This window comes from Dreissena polymorpha, chromosome 2 (assembly GCF_020536995.1).
Source record: "Dreissena polymorpha isolate Duluth1 chromosome 2, UMN_Dpol_1.0, whole genome shotgun sequence".
Classification (NCBI taxonomy): domain Eukaryota; kingdom Metazoa; phylum Mollusca; class Bivalvia; order Myida; family Dreissenidae; genus Dreissena; species Dreissena polymorpha.
Window position 1 is genome coordinate 114911977 of NC_068356.1, and position 15322 is coordinate 114927298.

Genomic DNA, 15322 nt, shown 5'->3' on the forward strand with positions numbered 1-15322 from the left:
CAATTGACAAATTAAAAAAAAATTGTTTCAGATTCGGAAATGTTTGTTGTATGCATAAACAAATGCATAAAATCATAACTCAATTTGTAATCTGCATAAAAAATGCATAAAATCATATTTCAATTTGAAATCGAGATATTCACTATGAAACACATTTTCTATTTTAGGAACAGTAACATTGGCCTTTAAAAATTCGGAAATGTTTGTTGTAGGTATGCAGGCATTGCGTTGTAGGCATTTGCGAGGAAACAGTAACACTGAACATTTATCATGCTCTAGAATATCCATATTAAGCATCTTTTGATGATTTAAAAACCTAAAAATTATAAAGCATAACAAATGCATATTTTTTTTAGAGAGTTCTGTTGTTAACGTTATATTGTGTGACATGAGTATTGCTTATACCATTCACTGTATGAATGGCCGAGTGGTTTAGGCACTAGACTTACTCCAAGAGTCAGTGATTCGAGCCCAGTTGACGATTACTCTTTTTCTTTCTTCAATTTTAGTCTTGTTTTATTACTGGAGCTATTTAGTTCCAATGTTTACATTTATCAATTTAAAGCATTTAATGAAACTTAAATAAATGCCAAAATCTGTGAACAGGTCCCTTTAACTGTCAGAATTTGTTAAGAATCCCAAGCTAATCCTTGCAAGTTTTCTACATCCCAAGTTTCATCAAGATTGGTCAATGCAAACAAAAGTTGAACGGAAAATATTTTTTTTGCTGTTTTACGTATTTAGTAGCCTTGACCCAATTGGCCCCAAATGCAATCCCTAGCAAGGACCCCATGTAAGCTACCTACACAAAATTAACTTACATTACATCCATCTAAAAAAAAATAAGCACAATTTGCTTTACTGTTTTAAGCAAAATTCGCTTTACTGTTTTAGCAACAGTGACCTTGACTCGATAAGCCCAAAGAACAATCGCAAGCATTCTCCATACATGCTTGCCATATTCCAAAAATTATTAAGATTGGTTAATGCAAACTTAAGATATTGACTGCAACCATCTGTTTGATGCTGCCAAGACGCGTGTCCGCCAAACCTCAAACTGATAACCAGGATTAAAACAAGGTTAAAAACTGGTTGCTGAACAAAATGAGCAAAATGGTTGAAACAAAATACCTTGTAACTATTGTCTGGCTGTAAGGTTCAATTAATGTATGTTTTGCATGTTTATTTGCATAAATGATTTATAACAGATGAAAAGGGGCAACAGTATAACAACTTAACAAATGTAACAATTCAGTGATCCTTGTCTTTGATCAGTTCAGCGACTTCCACTGCCGAAAGTGTTGTTCCAGTCGATGTAGATGTCGAGGTCCTTTTGAGACACTGAGGGCTTCACATTGCGCAGGGCTGCCTCAAAGTCTTTAAAAGTAATGGCTCGAACCTAATAAGCAATATAAATCCATATAAAAAATAGTAAAAATTAAATAATCAACAAATTGATTATACAATGTGTAATGCATATGAATAAGTTTGTTTTTTATAAACGGACAGTTCACCACATATATATTACTTGGTATATGCAGCACTGTACTTTACTTGATCATATTAGAAAAAGACACTTGCATGAAAGCTTACCCTGTGACCTTTACCTTAGATCTCAGTTGGCAAAACCATAAGGGGTCATCTTTCCTCCAAACTTGTCAGCAAACACATTAAATGATCCTTAGAAATCTCCAGATATTAATAAGAAGAAACCAATTTTGTGTAACAAGCACTGGTAATCTTAGACCTGATGACCTTTTTCATGGGTGTCTCTCCACCCTAGTAACCACTACAATAATGTCCCATTATCATAGGTCAAAGCGTTCCCAAGTTGCTGAGTTGACACTACTTTCTTGTTTAAACAAGAATATCAGTGAAACTGATGGATGCTCCCCGATGATGCGCTTTGTAAATCTATGTGTTAATAACCACCTAAAACAAGCGATGTGTTTGTGAAACACTATGTCCCCATATATTTTACCTTTGACCTTGAAGGATGACCTTGACCTTTCACCACTCAAAATGTGCAGCTCCATGAGATACACATGCATGCCAAATATCAAGTTGCTATCTTCAATATTGCAAAAGTGTACATTAAAATTAGCGATTTTGACCCATATATTTGACCTTTGACCTTGAAGGATGACCTTGACCATTCACCACTCAAATGTGCAGCTCCATGAGATACACATGCATGCCAAATATTAAGTTGCTATCTTCAATATTGCAAAAGTTATGGCAAATGTTAAAGTTTGCACAAACAAACACACCAACAGACAGGGCAAAAACAATATGTCCCCCACTTTAGTAATGGGGGACATAAAAATCTATTATTAGCCTCGTTGACCTTGAATTTGACCCCAGTGACCTCAAACCTCATCAAAAGGTAGAGGTCCATGCAAGGTACCTACGTGCCAAATATGTAAGAGAACGGTAAAATATTGAAGGCGCTATGAGAAACTAACAAAATTGTGACGGAAAAATCTATTATTAGCCTCGGTGACCTTGACCTTGACCCCAGTGACCTCAAACCTCATCAAAAGGTAGAGATCCATGAAAGGTACCTACTTGCCAAATATATAAGAGATCAGAAAAATATTGAAGGTGCTATGAGAAACTGTAACAACATTGTGACGGAAAAATCTATTATTAGCCTTGGTGACCTTGACCCCAGTGAACTCAAACCTCATCAAAAGGTAGAGGTCCATGCAAGGTACCTACATGCCAAATATGTAGGAGATCGGTAAAATATTGGAGGCGCTAACAAAAGTGTGACGGAAGGAAGGAAGTAAGGAAGTATATAAGTAAGGAAGTAAGGAACTTCAAACTGGCAACTATATGCTCCCCGAATATTTTCGGAGAGCATAAAAAACTTGTGACCTTGACCTCACAATATATGTCATTATTTTGCAACAAGAAACCTGCTTGTCAGTTAAGATGATAGGAATTCAAAGATTGCACTAGATATCATGATTTTTTTTTTCTTTATACAAGTTCATATGACGTTAACCTTAAAATTAAAATGCAGCTTCTTTTCCTCCCATGTACCTCCCATTTGCATGATTTCAGTTAAAATCATTCTCCTAAAATAGTGTTTCAAAATCAATAGGCACCCTTCCTTTCTCAGAGGACATGTCTAACATCATCATACCTGGTCAGCGGCTATGCTCTCAATGTCCCCAAAGGACATGTCTCACATCATCATACCTGGTCAGCGGCTATGTTCTCAATGTCCCCAAAGGACATGTCTCACATCATCATACCTGGTCAGCGGCTATGTTCTCAATGTCCCCAAAGGACATGTCTCACATCATCATACCTGGTCAGCGGCTATGTTCTCAATGTCCCCAAAGAACATGTCTCGCATCATCATACCTGGTCAGGGGCTATGTTCTCAATGTCCCCAAAGGACATGTCTCACATCATCATACCTGGTCAGCGGCTATGTTCTCAATGTCCCCAAAGAACATGTCTCGCATCATCATACCTGGTCAGCGGCTATGTTCTCAATGTCCCCAAAGGACATGTCTCACATCATCATACCTGGTCAGCAGCTATGTTCTCAATGTCCCCAAAGGACATATCTCACATCATCATACCTGGTCAGCGACTATGTTCTCAATGTCCCCAAAGGACATGTCTCACTTCATCATACCTGGTCTGTGGCTATGTTCTCAATGTACCCAAAGGACATGTCTCACATCATCATACATGGTCAGCGGCTATGTTCTCAATGTCCCCAAAGGACATGTCTTACATCATCATACCTGGTCAGCGGCTATGTTCTCAATGTCCCCAAAGGACATGTCACGTATGGGTCCCAGGGCAGCCTCCCGACACAGAGTGGCCATGTCTGCACCGGAGAATCCTGTCATAGAGAGACAGGACTACTTATGAGGTGCTTGTTATATAGGTATGCATGGTATTCGACTGAATATGTAACACCTTTATGTAATTTTGAACAAACTATTATAGCACCGAATGCCACATCATGCTAAATTTTAATTACAACACTTACATATTTCTATAACTACAAACCCAATATGTAACATAAATTGCATTCAATGCTCTATATCATAGCGTTTTTAACACATGAAATGGTAAAGCAACCAGTAGCTACATGTACCAAAGTGACCATAAACAAGATGTGTTTGTGAAACACAATGTCCCCCTATATGACGTTTGACCTTAAAGGATGACCTTGACCTTGACCCTTCACCACTCAAAATGTGCAGCTCCTTGAGAAACACACGCATTTCAAATATAAAATTGCTAGCTTCAATATTGCAGAAGTGACATTACATGAGCAATTTTGACCCATATATTTGACATTTGAAGGATGACCTTGACCTTGACCTTTCACCACTCAAAATGTGCAGCTCCATGAGATACACATGCATGCCAAATATCAAGTTGCTATCTTCAATATTGCAAAAGTATTCATAAAATAAGCGATTTGGGCCATATATATTTGACCTCTGACCTTGAAGGATGACCTTGACCTTGACCTTTCACCACACAAAATATGCAGCTCCATGGGATACACATGCATGCCAAATATCAAGTTGCTATCTTCAATATTGCAAAAGTATTCATAAAATAAGCGATTTGGGCCACATATATTTGACCTCTGACCTTGAAGGATGACCTTGACCTTGACCTTTCACCACTCAAAATGTGCAGCTCTATGAGATACACATGCATGCCAAATATGAAGTGGTTATCTTCAATATTGCAAAAGTATTAATAAAATGAGCGATTTTGGCAACATATATTTGACCTCTGACCTTGAAGGATGACCTTGACCTTTCACCACTCAAAATGTGCAGCTTCATGAGATACACATGCATGCCAAATATGAAGTTGCTATCTTCAATATAGCAAAAGTTATTGTAAAATATTAAAGTTGGCGCAAACCAACCAACCAACAGACCAACCAACCAACAGACCAACCAACAGACAGGGCAAAAACAATATGTCACCCACTACTATAGTGGGGGACATAAAAATTACTATGCCCTTGCAAATGAATTTCATCCAAATTAAGGCACTTACATTAAGCCCAGTTTCCACAGAGCAAGGCCCGTACATAAAGATGTTCATTCCCTTACCATCCGTATGTGTACATATGTGGTCTAGATCCCGGTCTGACAGTGCATACTCCTGCTGTCGAAGCAGGTTAGTGATGATGGACCTTCTGGCCTCTGTCTCTGGCAGTGGGATGTATAGCCGCTTTACAAACCGTCGTCTGGCTGCCTCATCTATTTCCTGCGGCCTGAACACAAAAAGGCAGCTTTTAATCCTATAAAGTAATACCTTTCCTACTGACTAAGCATAATTTTTACGGTAAATAAGACGTTATCATGAGACCCAAACATAGAATCATGAACATGTTCTCATAGCAACCATAATTTTGGTGGCAACAAAACAGATATGTGCACATTGCCACATTCCCATCTGTCCCTCTATCCACATACATGTACCAAGTTTCCTCAACCTAGTCTGAGCAATTTTTAGCATTTAATGTTCAACACACTAAATATAGTATATTTGTAAAACTCTTTTAGCTTTCTTTAGCATAAATTATTCAGTTGTTTGAACTCATTCTTTCATAACTCACATATTTTTGTAAAATTATTCAACTACTATTACATAATTAAATGGACAAGTTTCCGTTTACCTATTGGTAGCACCAATAACAAGAATTCTATCATCAGAGCTAGTAGATGCACCATCCTAGAAAACAAATGTAAGGATTATTTTGCACAGAAAACATAAAAACTTTAACATATGTCAGCACAAGTATGCAGAATATTAAATCCACAAAATTTTAATTTTATTTAACTTTTAGACACCCTATCATTTACTTTGGATCGTCAAAAGAGAACATGCCTCATTACATGTAATACTGGCATAAGAGAACTGTGCATGCAGATACATTTAAACTTCCTATATCTATACACATGTACATACACTGTACATACCAATTGCACCAGAAACTCTGTCTTGATTCTACGCGAGGCCTCATTTTCCCCATCTGTTCTCTGTGTAAGCAGGGAGTCAATCTCGTCAATGAACACAACAGCGGGCTGTCTGGCACGGGCCACAGCAAACAACGCTCGCACCATCTTCTCACCTTCACCCACCTGCAAACACCAACACACACAATGCTACTTACAAAAGATAACACTCAAAGTTTGTAGTAAAAATGTCATAAAATACTTTGTTAGAAAATCTACAAATATGTACAAGCATCAAAGGGATTATGTTTCGAAACCTTCCCTGAAACAGAAAATACGTGGATAGTAAACATGTATAATCTTGGATAAACATGTGCAGATGGCACAAGCTGTTCTTACATGATACTTGGTGGAGCTGTTTTTCCTCATGTTATTTGGTTTTACTTTCTTATGTTAACATTTAAATGGCACTTTCCATCTCCACTGATCAATATTCACCATAAACATTAGAACAACAAACAAATACATACAAACATTTACAAAGCAATTATTTACATGTTTTCAGCTAGACATCAAACTTACAGTATGGGTTTATAAATCAAATTTAAACATAACCACAAGTTTCTTGCATAAATCATGCGGCATTCCTTACCCACTTGGAAGTCAGGGAAGAAGCACTGATGCAGAAAAAAGTCGACTTGGACTGACAGGCAATGCATTTACCTGAAATGTATCCCCACAATTGTGAAAACACTCCACAGTCTATGTTTCACTTCTAATAGTCAGTTTAACTTTAAAAGATTTATTTGTGTGTTGAAAATATCTGTTATTGAAATAATTATATGTATTAAACATTTTTTCAGAAATGAAAACAAATTTATGCAAGAGTATAAAAACATTGAGTAATAGACTATTTAGAAAATGAGAAAATATATGAATTTAAAGTGCCCGTGTACTCACCAATGAGAGTTTTTCCCGTCCCTGGTGGTCCAAACAGTAGTAAACCTTTTGGTGGACCCCTGAGACCAGTGAAGATATCCCTGCAATAATATCAATTCAGTGACTTCACGTAAGTGCACACATTGACTGCTGTGCTCCAGCTAGGATTTGAAAAGAGCAGGGGAGGGGCTATTTTGTCAAAAGGGTACTTTCAAGCGTGCAGTATTTTGTCAAAAGGGCACATTCCAGTGGATGGTCATATCAAGATTGCTCCCTGTTGCATATTAATTGTTATATTACCAGTATTAATAATTGCTATAATATATAATTTTCATTATTATTAATCCATGCAAATAAAATGTCTACAATGAGGAATAACTTAATAACAATGTACAATAAGGAATAAATTAATAACAATGTAATAAGAGATTTATAAATTATAATGTCTCCTAAAACTTAAAAAAAAAATGTTTTTGTTTTTTTTAATAAAAGGGTATGGCGGGGCTTCAGAAGGGCAGGGTGGAGCTTCAGAAGGGTAGGACGGGCCGCCCTTCCATTTAGACCTAGCTGGAGCACTGAAGTGGTACTTGCATGCTGTGATTCCAGTTTAATGATATATACAGTCTAACCTGCCAATAAATACACCTCAAGGGATGTTGTTGTTGTGGTGATTGTTCAGAGGTGGTTTTTATTTTCTGGATCAAAACTTTGCCAAATATGTTAGTAGGCTTTTAATAGGTACCTTATCTATGTATGTGCTCTATTGTTTAAAGTTTGAATAGTTATGCATGTAAAATGTAATATAGAATTGAAAACACAGTTTTGTTTTTACATTTGTTATTTCAATTGTCTAATGTTTTATTATTTATTTAAACAATAAAATACATGTATAAATAACTTTTGACATATCTACTTGTCTTATCACCCAGAAAGGAATGAATATCAAAATGTATGTGTGTAACTGGCATCGTAATTGTAACAAAAGCGTAAATTTCCCTAATGAGCTGATGTAAGCCCCAAACTTTTCTTTGATATTTTCTGCAATTAGTACATTATTTGCAAGCCACTAAAATAAAAGTCAACTTCTTATACTTTCCGAAAATTTTCAAATACATAAAAGAAGCAGGCAGCTTCCAATTATCAATGTGCGTTAAAAAACAAAAAACTACTATCGGGTTCAGTAAACTTTTACTTGCCAATTTCTTTGTAATGACCGGCCCATTCAGTGGTAAGATGTTTATCACATGACTGTCACAGCATCATGGCAGCCATTGTGAAATCGTTGATTGTTATGAACTTATGATAAGTGGTCGATGTTAGCTTTAAAATTGGACTTTTGGAAATGTAAAATTGTGGCCACTTGTTTGCAGATGGGTCTTATTCGCAGGTAAACTATAAAGTGACATAGTTGGAGAGGAAATCTATGTGGTTGTTATTGACAGGGGTCACAATTCATAGGTGGTCGCTGGGGCAGGTTAGACTGTATATTGTGAAAGTGTAGCCTATGTATCTACATAACATTTCTATAGGTACAATTGTTTTTATGATCTACTCTGGGATGATAATTTCAGCTACAAGACAACCATTATTATTATGAATATTTCATGGGTATTGGTATATTTCACAATTCTCACGGTCTCAGCATAGGCCAGACAACGATCTCCTTGATGGTTTTCTTAGCAAACTCCAGTCCTGCCACATCATCCCAGGTCAGTGGTGGACCACTGTCCATAATCTGAAACCAAAAGTCATGTGTCAGCATGTAACGCTCCAATGCATAAAACAAAAGCACCGCATAACGGGTGCCAACGCTCGGCTGCGAAAGCTTGTCAGAATTTTTATTTTAATTTTTTTAGAGGTCACAGTGACCTTGACCTTTCACCTAGTGACCCAAAATTGGGTGTGGCGTGTAGAACTCATCAAGGTGCATCTACATATGAAGTTTCAAAGTTGTAGGTGGAATCACTTTGATTTTAGAACCTATGTTAAAGTTTAATATTAGAGGTCACAGTGACCTTGACCTTTCACCTAGTGACCCAAAAATGGGTGTGGCGTGTAGAACTCATCAAGGTGCATGTACATATGAAATTTCAAAGTTGTAGGTGGAAGCACTTTGATTTTAGCGCCAATGTTAAGGTTTATGTTAAAGTTTTATATTAGAGGTCACAGTGACCTTGACCTTTGACCTAGTGACCCAAAAATGGGTGTGGCGTGTAGAAATCAAGGTGCATCTACATATGAAGTTTCAAAGTTGTAGGTGGAAGCACTTTGCTTTTAGAGCCTATGTTAAAGTTTTATATTAGAGGTCACAGTGACCTTGACCTTTGACCTAGTGTCCCAAAAATGGGTGTGGCATGTAGAACTCATCAAGGTGCATGTACATATGAAGTTTCAAAGTTGTAGGTGGAAGCACTTTGATTTTAGAGTGAATGTTTAGGTTTATGTTAAAGTTTTATATTAGAGGTCACAGTGACCTTGACTTTTGACCTAGTGACCCAAAAATGGGTGTGGCGTGTAGAAATCATCAAGGTGCATCTACATATGAAGTTTCAAAGTTGTAGGTGGATGCACTTTTATTTTATAGCGAATGCTAAGGTTTATGTTAAAGTTTTATATTAGAGGTCACAGTGACCTTGACCTTCCACCTAGTGACCCAAAAATGGGTGTGGCATGTAGAACTCATCAAGGTGCATGTACATATGAAGTTTCAAAGTTGTAGGTGGAAGCACTTTGATTTTAGAGCGAATGTTAAGGTTTATTTTAAAGTTTTATATTAGAGGTCACAGTGACCTTGACTTTTGATCTAGTGACCCAAAAATGGGTGTGGCGTGTAGAAATCATCAAGGTGCATCTACATTTAAGTTTCAAAGTTGTAGGTGGAAGCACTTTGCTTTTAGAGCCTATGTTAAAGTTTTATATTAGAGGTCACAGTGACCTTGACCTTTTACCTAGTGACCCAAAAATGGGTGTGGCGTGTAGAACTCATCAAGGTGCATGTACATATGAAGTTTCAAAGTTTTAGGTGGAAGCACTTTGATTTTAGAGCGAATATTAAGGTTTATGTTAAAGTTTTATATTAGAGGTCACACTGACCTTGACTTTTGACCTAGTGACCCAAAAATGGGTGTGGCGTGTAGAAATCATCAAGGTGCATCTACATATGAAGTTTCAAAGTTGTAGGTGGAAGCACTTTGATTTAAAGCGAATGTTAAGGTTTATGTTAAAGTTTTATATTAGAGGTCACAGTGACCTTGACTTTTCACCTAGTGACCCAAAAATGGGTGTGGCGTGTAGAACTCATCAAGGTGCATCTACATGTGAAGTTTCAAAGTTGTAGTTGGAAGCACTTTGATTTTAGAGCCTATGTTAATGTTTTATATTAGAGGTCACAGTGACCTTGACCTTTGACCTAGTGACCCAAAAATGGGTGTGGCGTGTAGAAATCATCAAGGTGCATCTACATATGAAGTTTCAAAGTTGTAGGTGGATGCACTTTTTTTTTATAACGAATGCTAAGGTTTATGTTAAAGTTTTATATTAGAGGTCACAGTGACCTTGACCTTCCACCTAGTGACCCAAAAATGGGTGTGGCGTGTAGAACTCATCAAGGTGCATGTACATATGAAGTTTCAAAGTTGTAGGTGGAAGCACTTTGATTTTAGAGCGAATGTTAAGGTTTATTTTAAAGTTTTATATTAGAGGTCACAGTGACCTTGACTTTTGACCTATTGACCCAAAAATGGGTGTGGCGTGTAGAAATCATCAAGGTGCATCTACATTTAAGTTTCAAAGTTGTAGGTGGAAGCACTTTGCTTTTAGAGCCTATGTTAAAGTTTTATATTAGAGGTCACAGTGACCTTGACCTTTGACCTAGTGACCCAAAAATGGGTGTGGCGTGTAGAACTCATCAAGGTGCATGTACATATGAAGTTTCAAAGTTTTAGGTGGAAGCACTTTGATTTTAGAGCGAATGTTAAGGTTTATGTAAAAGTTTTATATTAGAGGTCACACTGACCTTGACTTTTGACCTAGTGACCCAAAAATGGGTGTGGCGTGTAGAAATCATCAAGGTGCATCTACATGTGAAGTTTCAAAGTTGTAGTTGGAAGCACTTTGATTTTAGAGCCTATGTTAATGTTTTATATTAGAGGTCACAGTGACCTTGACCTTTGACCTAGTGACCTAAAAATGGGTGTGGCGTGTAGAAATCATCAAGGTGCATCTACATATGAAGTTTCAAAGTTGTAGGTGGATGCACTTTGATTTTAGAGCAAATGTTTAGGTTTATGTTAAAGTTTTATATTAGAAGTCACAGTGACCTTGACCTTTCACCTAGTGACCCAAAAATGGGTGTCGCTTGTAGAACTCATCAAGGTGCATGTACATATGAAGTTTCAAAGTTGTAGGTGGAAGCACTTCGATTTTAGCGCGAATGTTAAGGTTTATGTTAAAGTTTTATATTAGAGGTCACAGTGACCTTGATTTTTGACCTATTGACCCAAAAATGGGTGTGGCGTGTAGAAATCATCAAGGTGCATCTACATATGAAGTTTCAAAGTTGTAGGTGGAAGCACTTTGCTTTTAGAGCCTATGTTAAAGTTTTATATTAGAGGTCACAGTGACCTTGACCTTTGACCTAGTGACCCAAAAATGGGTGTGGCGTGTAGAACGGACGGACAGACTGACTGACAGACAGACGGACTGACGGACAGTTCAACAGCTATATGCTACCCTACCGGGAGCATCAAAACAGGAACACAGGACGTTATACATGAAAGAAGGAACTAATTACTATATACACAACAAAGACAGTCACATATGAGTATGTCATAGATCTGGAAGTGCGTTATTTATTAAGAAAGTAATAGCCAGGCTATGGCTTCAATAAATATTAACTCCACTAACAACCGACCGATTCAATCTGACTTCAATGCAAATATGCCAACGTATTGGCTTTAGTTGACGATATTTATAATTATTATAAGAACTTTTCTCTGAAAAAAAAATCAGATCAGAAAACCGTAAGTTGTAGCTGATCTTTCTACCTCATTCATGATGAGCTCCACCATTTTGGGTTCAATGCCCTTCAGTTTCTCTTCATCAATGCCTTCAAACAGCGCTGCCCCAGAGCCACTGGCCTCACATCCCCCTGTCTTCAACACCGCACGTGTTACCACATTGGCTACCTGGTCACTATTAAATGTGTAGAAGATGTCTGTCAAGTTTGGAAATATTTGTTTTATGTTGTTTTGCAGTAAAGACACAAGAGTGTAAGTTTGTCATGTGATGATTATTTCATAACTCTGTGAAAATAAAAATAAACATTATTGCCAATATTGCACCAAAAAGATGACTTTGGTATTTAACATATGGAATATCACCTTAATCAATGGTTCCAATGGTATGTATCAGTTCACAGGGTTGTTTTATGCCATATCACACAAGAGGGGAGATTCTTATATACATTAATGTATACATTGTGGATCTACAGGAATAAAATTAACTTTCAAATTCACTTCATGGTGATGGCTTATTTGGAATTTCAATATAATGTAGTAATATTTCACTCCACAAACTTATATCATTTTATGGGGACAGCCCAACAATGCAGACGGAACCACCAACAGAGAGACTTTAATATACCACTTCCCTATGGAGATATAATAAAAATCTGGTAAAATAGGGCTTAATGCATCTGCATACAGTGTTGTCCCTGATAAGCATGCGCAGTTTGCTAAGGCTAATTTGGGACAACACTTTCGGAGTTTCTGGTATTTTTTCGGTGATTGGAACCATCTCTTCTAAACAAAAATCTATTTAAGGCACAGAGTATCATTTCTGATAAGCCTGTGCAATTTGCACAGGCTTATCTGGGACGACATTTTACGCACATGCATTAAGCCCAGTTTCCACATAACGAGGTTAAATGATTGGTAAACAGAATACCCAAAATCGTCCTCCTCCCTGTTCATCACTGGGGGTACAAACTTGCTGTTCAGTCCACGTCTGAAATACAAAAAGCAGAATTGTAGAAGAATTGTAGCCTACAATTACCAAAACAAGTTGTCATTACATATGGAAACAAGTTAAGCATGTTGCCTTTCTTACCTTTCTGTTTTAGTTTGTTAACCTTTCTGTCTTACCTTCAATACATGTTTATCTATTACCTTTCTTTATTAGCTTTGTTGTCTTTCTGTGTTAGTTTTGTCACATTTAAGTCTCAAAGCAGATAAGACCTTTTTATCTTAGTTTCAAAATCTTTTAAAATCTAAGCATTAAATACTTTATTTCTAACCTTTAAGGCATTTATGTCTTACCTTGAAAACATTCTTTATCTAACTGACAAATGGAGATGTCACATATAAATCCCCATACCTGGTTCCCAGAGACTTCTTCCCTGTGCCGTATGCTGCAGGGGCTGGTACCCGGCTCTGGGCTCCACCTCCATACTTCTTTTGTTTGTCAATGTCCTCAACAGGAGAAATAGAAAACAAGACATTAAGGTTAAGGTTATATCTTGATATTTTGGGGTACAGAATAATTTGTAAGGTTCATCTTTCACATATATTTTCAAACAACTGACTAAACTTAACTTTCAGTCACAAGAAAAACAACTTTATCAAAAGCGATTTAAATTACAAACAAAGAGGGAGTCCCAAATATTTATGAGCCTCGTTCTTGGAAAACTGGGCTTAATACATGTGTGTAAAATGTCAAACCACATTAGCCTGTGCGGTCTGCACATGCTAATCAAGGACATATTCCACCTTTAAACAAAATATTAAATAAAAGTGGAAAATGTTGTCCCTGATAAGCCCGTGTGCACTGCTAAGTCTGGGACGACACTTTACGCACATGCATCGGCCCAGTTTTCTCATAACAGGGCACAAATAAGATCAAACTGCAAAGACTAAGTGATGTGAACATTACCAGTTGCTGCTTTGCAGTGCGGAAGGCATTATGGACTGGTCGGGCCTCCTCTGTCTCCTCAGTGCTGGGGTCATGTCCCTGCTGCTGATAGGGCATGTGGGAGGGCTGCAACAAGGGTACAGCATACAATAACACAATTATTGTTAAGTATATTTTTATTCAAATAGTTTAATTCTTTAGGTTGTTATCATGCTTAAAGAAATAAGCTGGTTTGTGTTTATTGTGTGAGTTAAACACTGAATAGTTAATTCTTTTCAGAAATTAATAAATTTAACCTTAATGTAAAAGGTTTTAATCCATATGATCAGTGTCACACAAAAATTAGTCTTATGCCATATGCTAGCTCTAGACAAGCCAGCACAATTGCAGAGTCTGGTCAGCAGATTAGCCGTCTGCTATAAAGTCACACAAGGTTTTCGGTCTCATTAGCGGACAGGGTAGCTCCTGACCAAACTGCACTTTTGCATCACTAGGATCATCAATTGGCTACAGCAAACGTTTTGATAGCATAAGCTAGATAAAAAATCATAAACCTGAATAGTGATCATTTAGTTACTGGAAATAATGATCAACAAACTGCAACACTCATTGTAATCTTCACTAACTTTAATAACTCGGTAGATAAAGAGATATAATTTATGGTCTCTATACAAACTACATAATGGAAATTCGAATACACTAATTAAAATAAGCAGTTGAACCAAGCACGCCCAAATTTTTCCATGATAACTCGAGACTAGGAAAATGTTACAGACCTGCCTATATATAACTGAACAAATGAGCAATCTCAGATGAAAATTCATCAATGCAAGGCTTGTGGGCTTGTGCTTATTTCGATCCCTGAGATTACATAAATAAAGAAGGTCGAGGTATCCTCTTTTCCTGTATAGCCACTAATAGGATGGGTATTATCTAGGAATGCTACTGTTAAATGAGTTAACCTACCGAAATGATCAGTTTACTGGTTAGATTTTTTAAAAGGTTATCCTGATTTTTTAATTTTGCTTTTTCATGGAAAATACTGACAATTTACACAAGCATCTAGTTAGAACAACATGCCACACTGAAGACAGTTCTAAACACAGTAATAAAGCAACAAATCAGTACCTTTGTGGATACATACAGGGGGGTATGTTTTTAAATTAAACAAGAGATGTGTTTGTCAGAAACACAATGCCCCCTACTGCGCCACTTTGATTTTTTTTTACCTTTGACCTTGAATAATGACCTTGACCTTTCACCACTCAAAATGTGCAGCTCCATGAGATACACATGCATGCCATTTTGGGATGTGAATAACAAATTTAACTCGACGTTAATGCTTTTGGTGTGTCACTTCTATTTATTTATGACTACATTGAATTTGTAATAACAACACTGCTTAAAAAGATAAAGGATGTGATTTTACTTCACTTGTTTAAAAGAGATTATTTGACTACACCTACAACATGTAATCTTGTACTGCATAGCTTGCGACACGAACCTATATCGTT

At 37.0% G+C, this 15322-nt stretch overlaps 1 protein-coding gene across 4 annotated transcripts in view; it reads right to left on the reverse strand.

Annotated features, from left to right (window-relative positions):
• Positions 1–1168: 1168 nt before the first annotated feature.
• LOC127868556 (fidgetin-like protein 1) overlaps positions 1169–15322 on the reverse strand; it is a 29321-nt gene continuing 15167 nt past the window's right edge. For all 4 annotated transcript variants that reach the window (XM_052410423.1, XM_052410420.1, XM_052410422.1 and 1 more), the window contains 12 exons: positions 13830–13934; positions 13275–13369; positions 12846–12905; positions 11945–12092; positions 8534–8634; positions 6921–7000; positions 6613–6683; positions 5985–6146; positions 5681–5736; positions 5112–5275; positions 3768–3868; positions 1169–1399 (listed from right to left, as the gene is read on the reverse strand). In XM_052410423.1, the coding sequence (XP_052266383.1) occupies positions 1277–1399; positions 3768–3868; positions 5112–5275; positions 5681–5736; positions 5985–6146; positions 6613–6683; positions 6921–7000; positions 8534–8634; positions 11945–12092; positions 12846–12905; positions 13275–13369; positions 13830–13934 (1266 nt within the window). In that variant the 3' untranslated portion in view covers positions 1169–1276. The remainder of the gene's footprint in view (positions 1400–3767; positions 3869–5111; positions 5276–5680; positions 5737–5984; positions 6147–6612; positions 6684–6920; positions 7001–8533; positions 8635–11944; positions 12093–12845; positions 12906–13274; positions 13370–13829; positions 13935–15322) is intronic.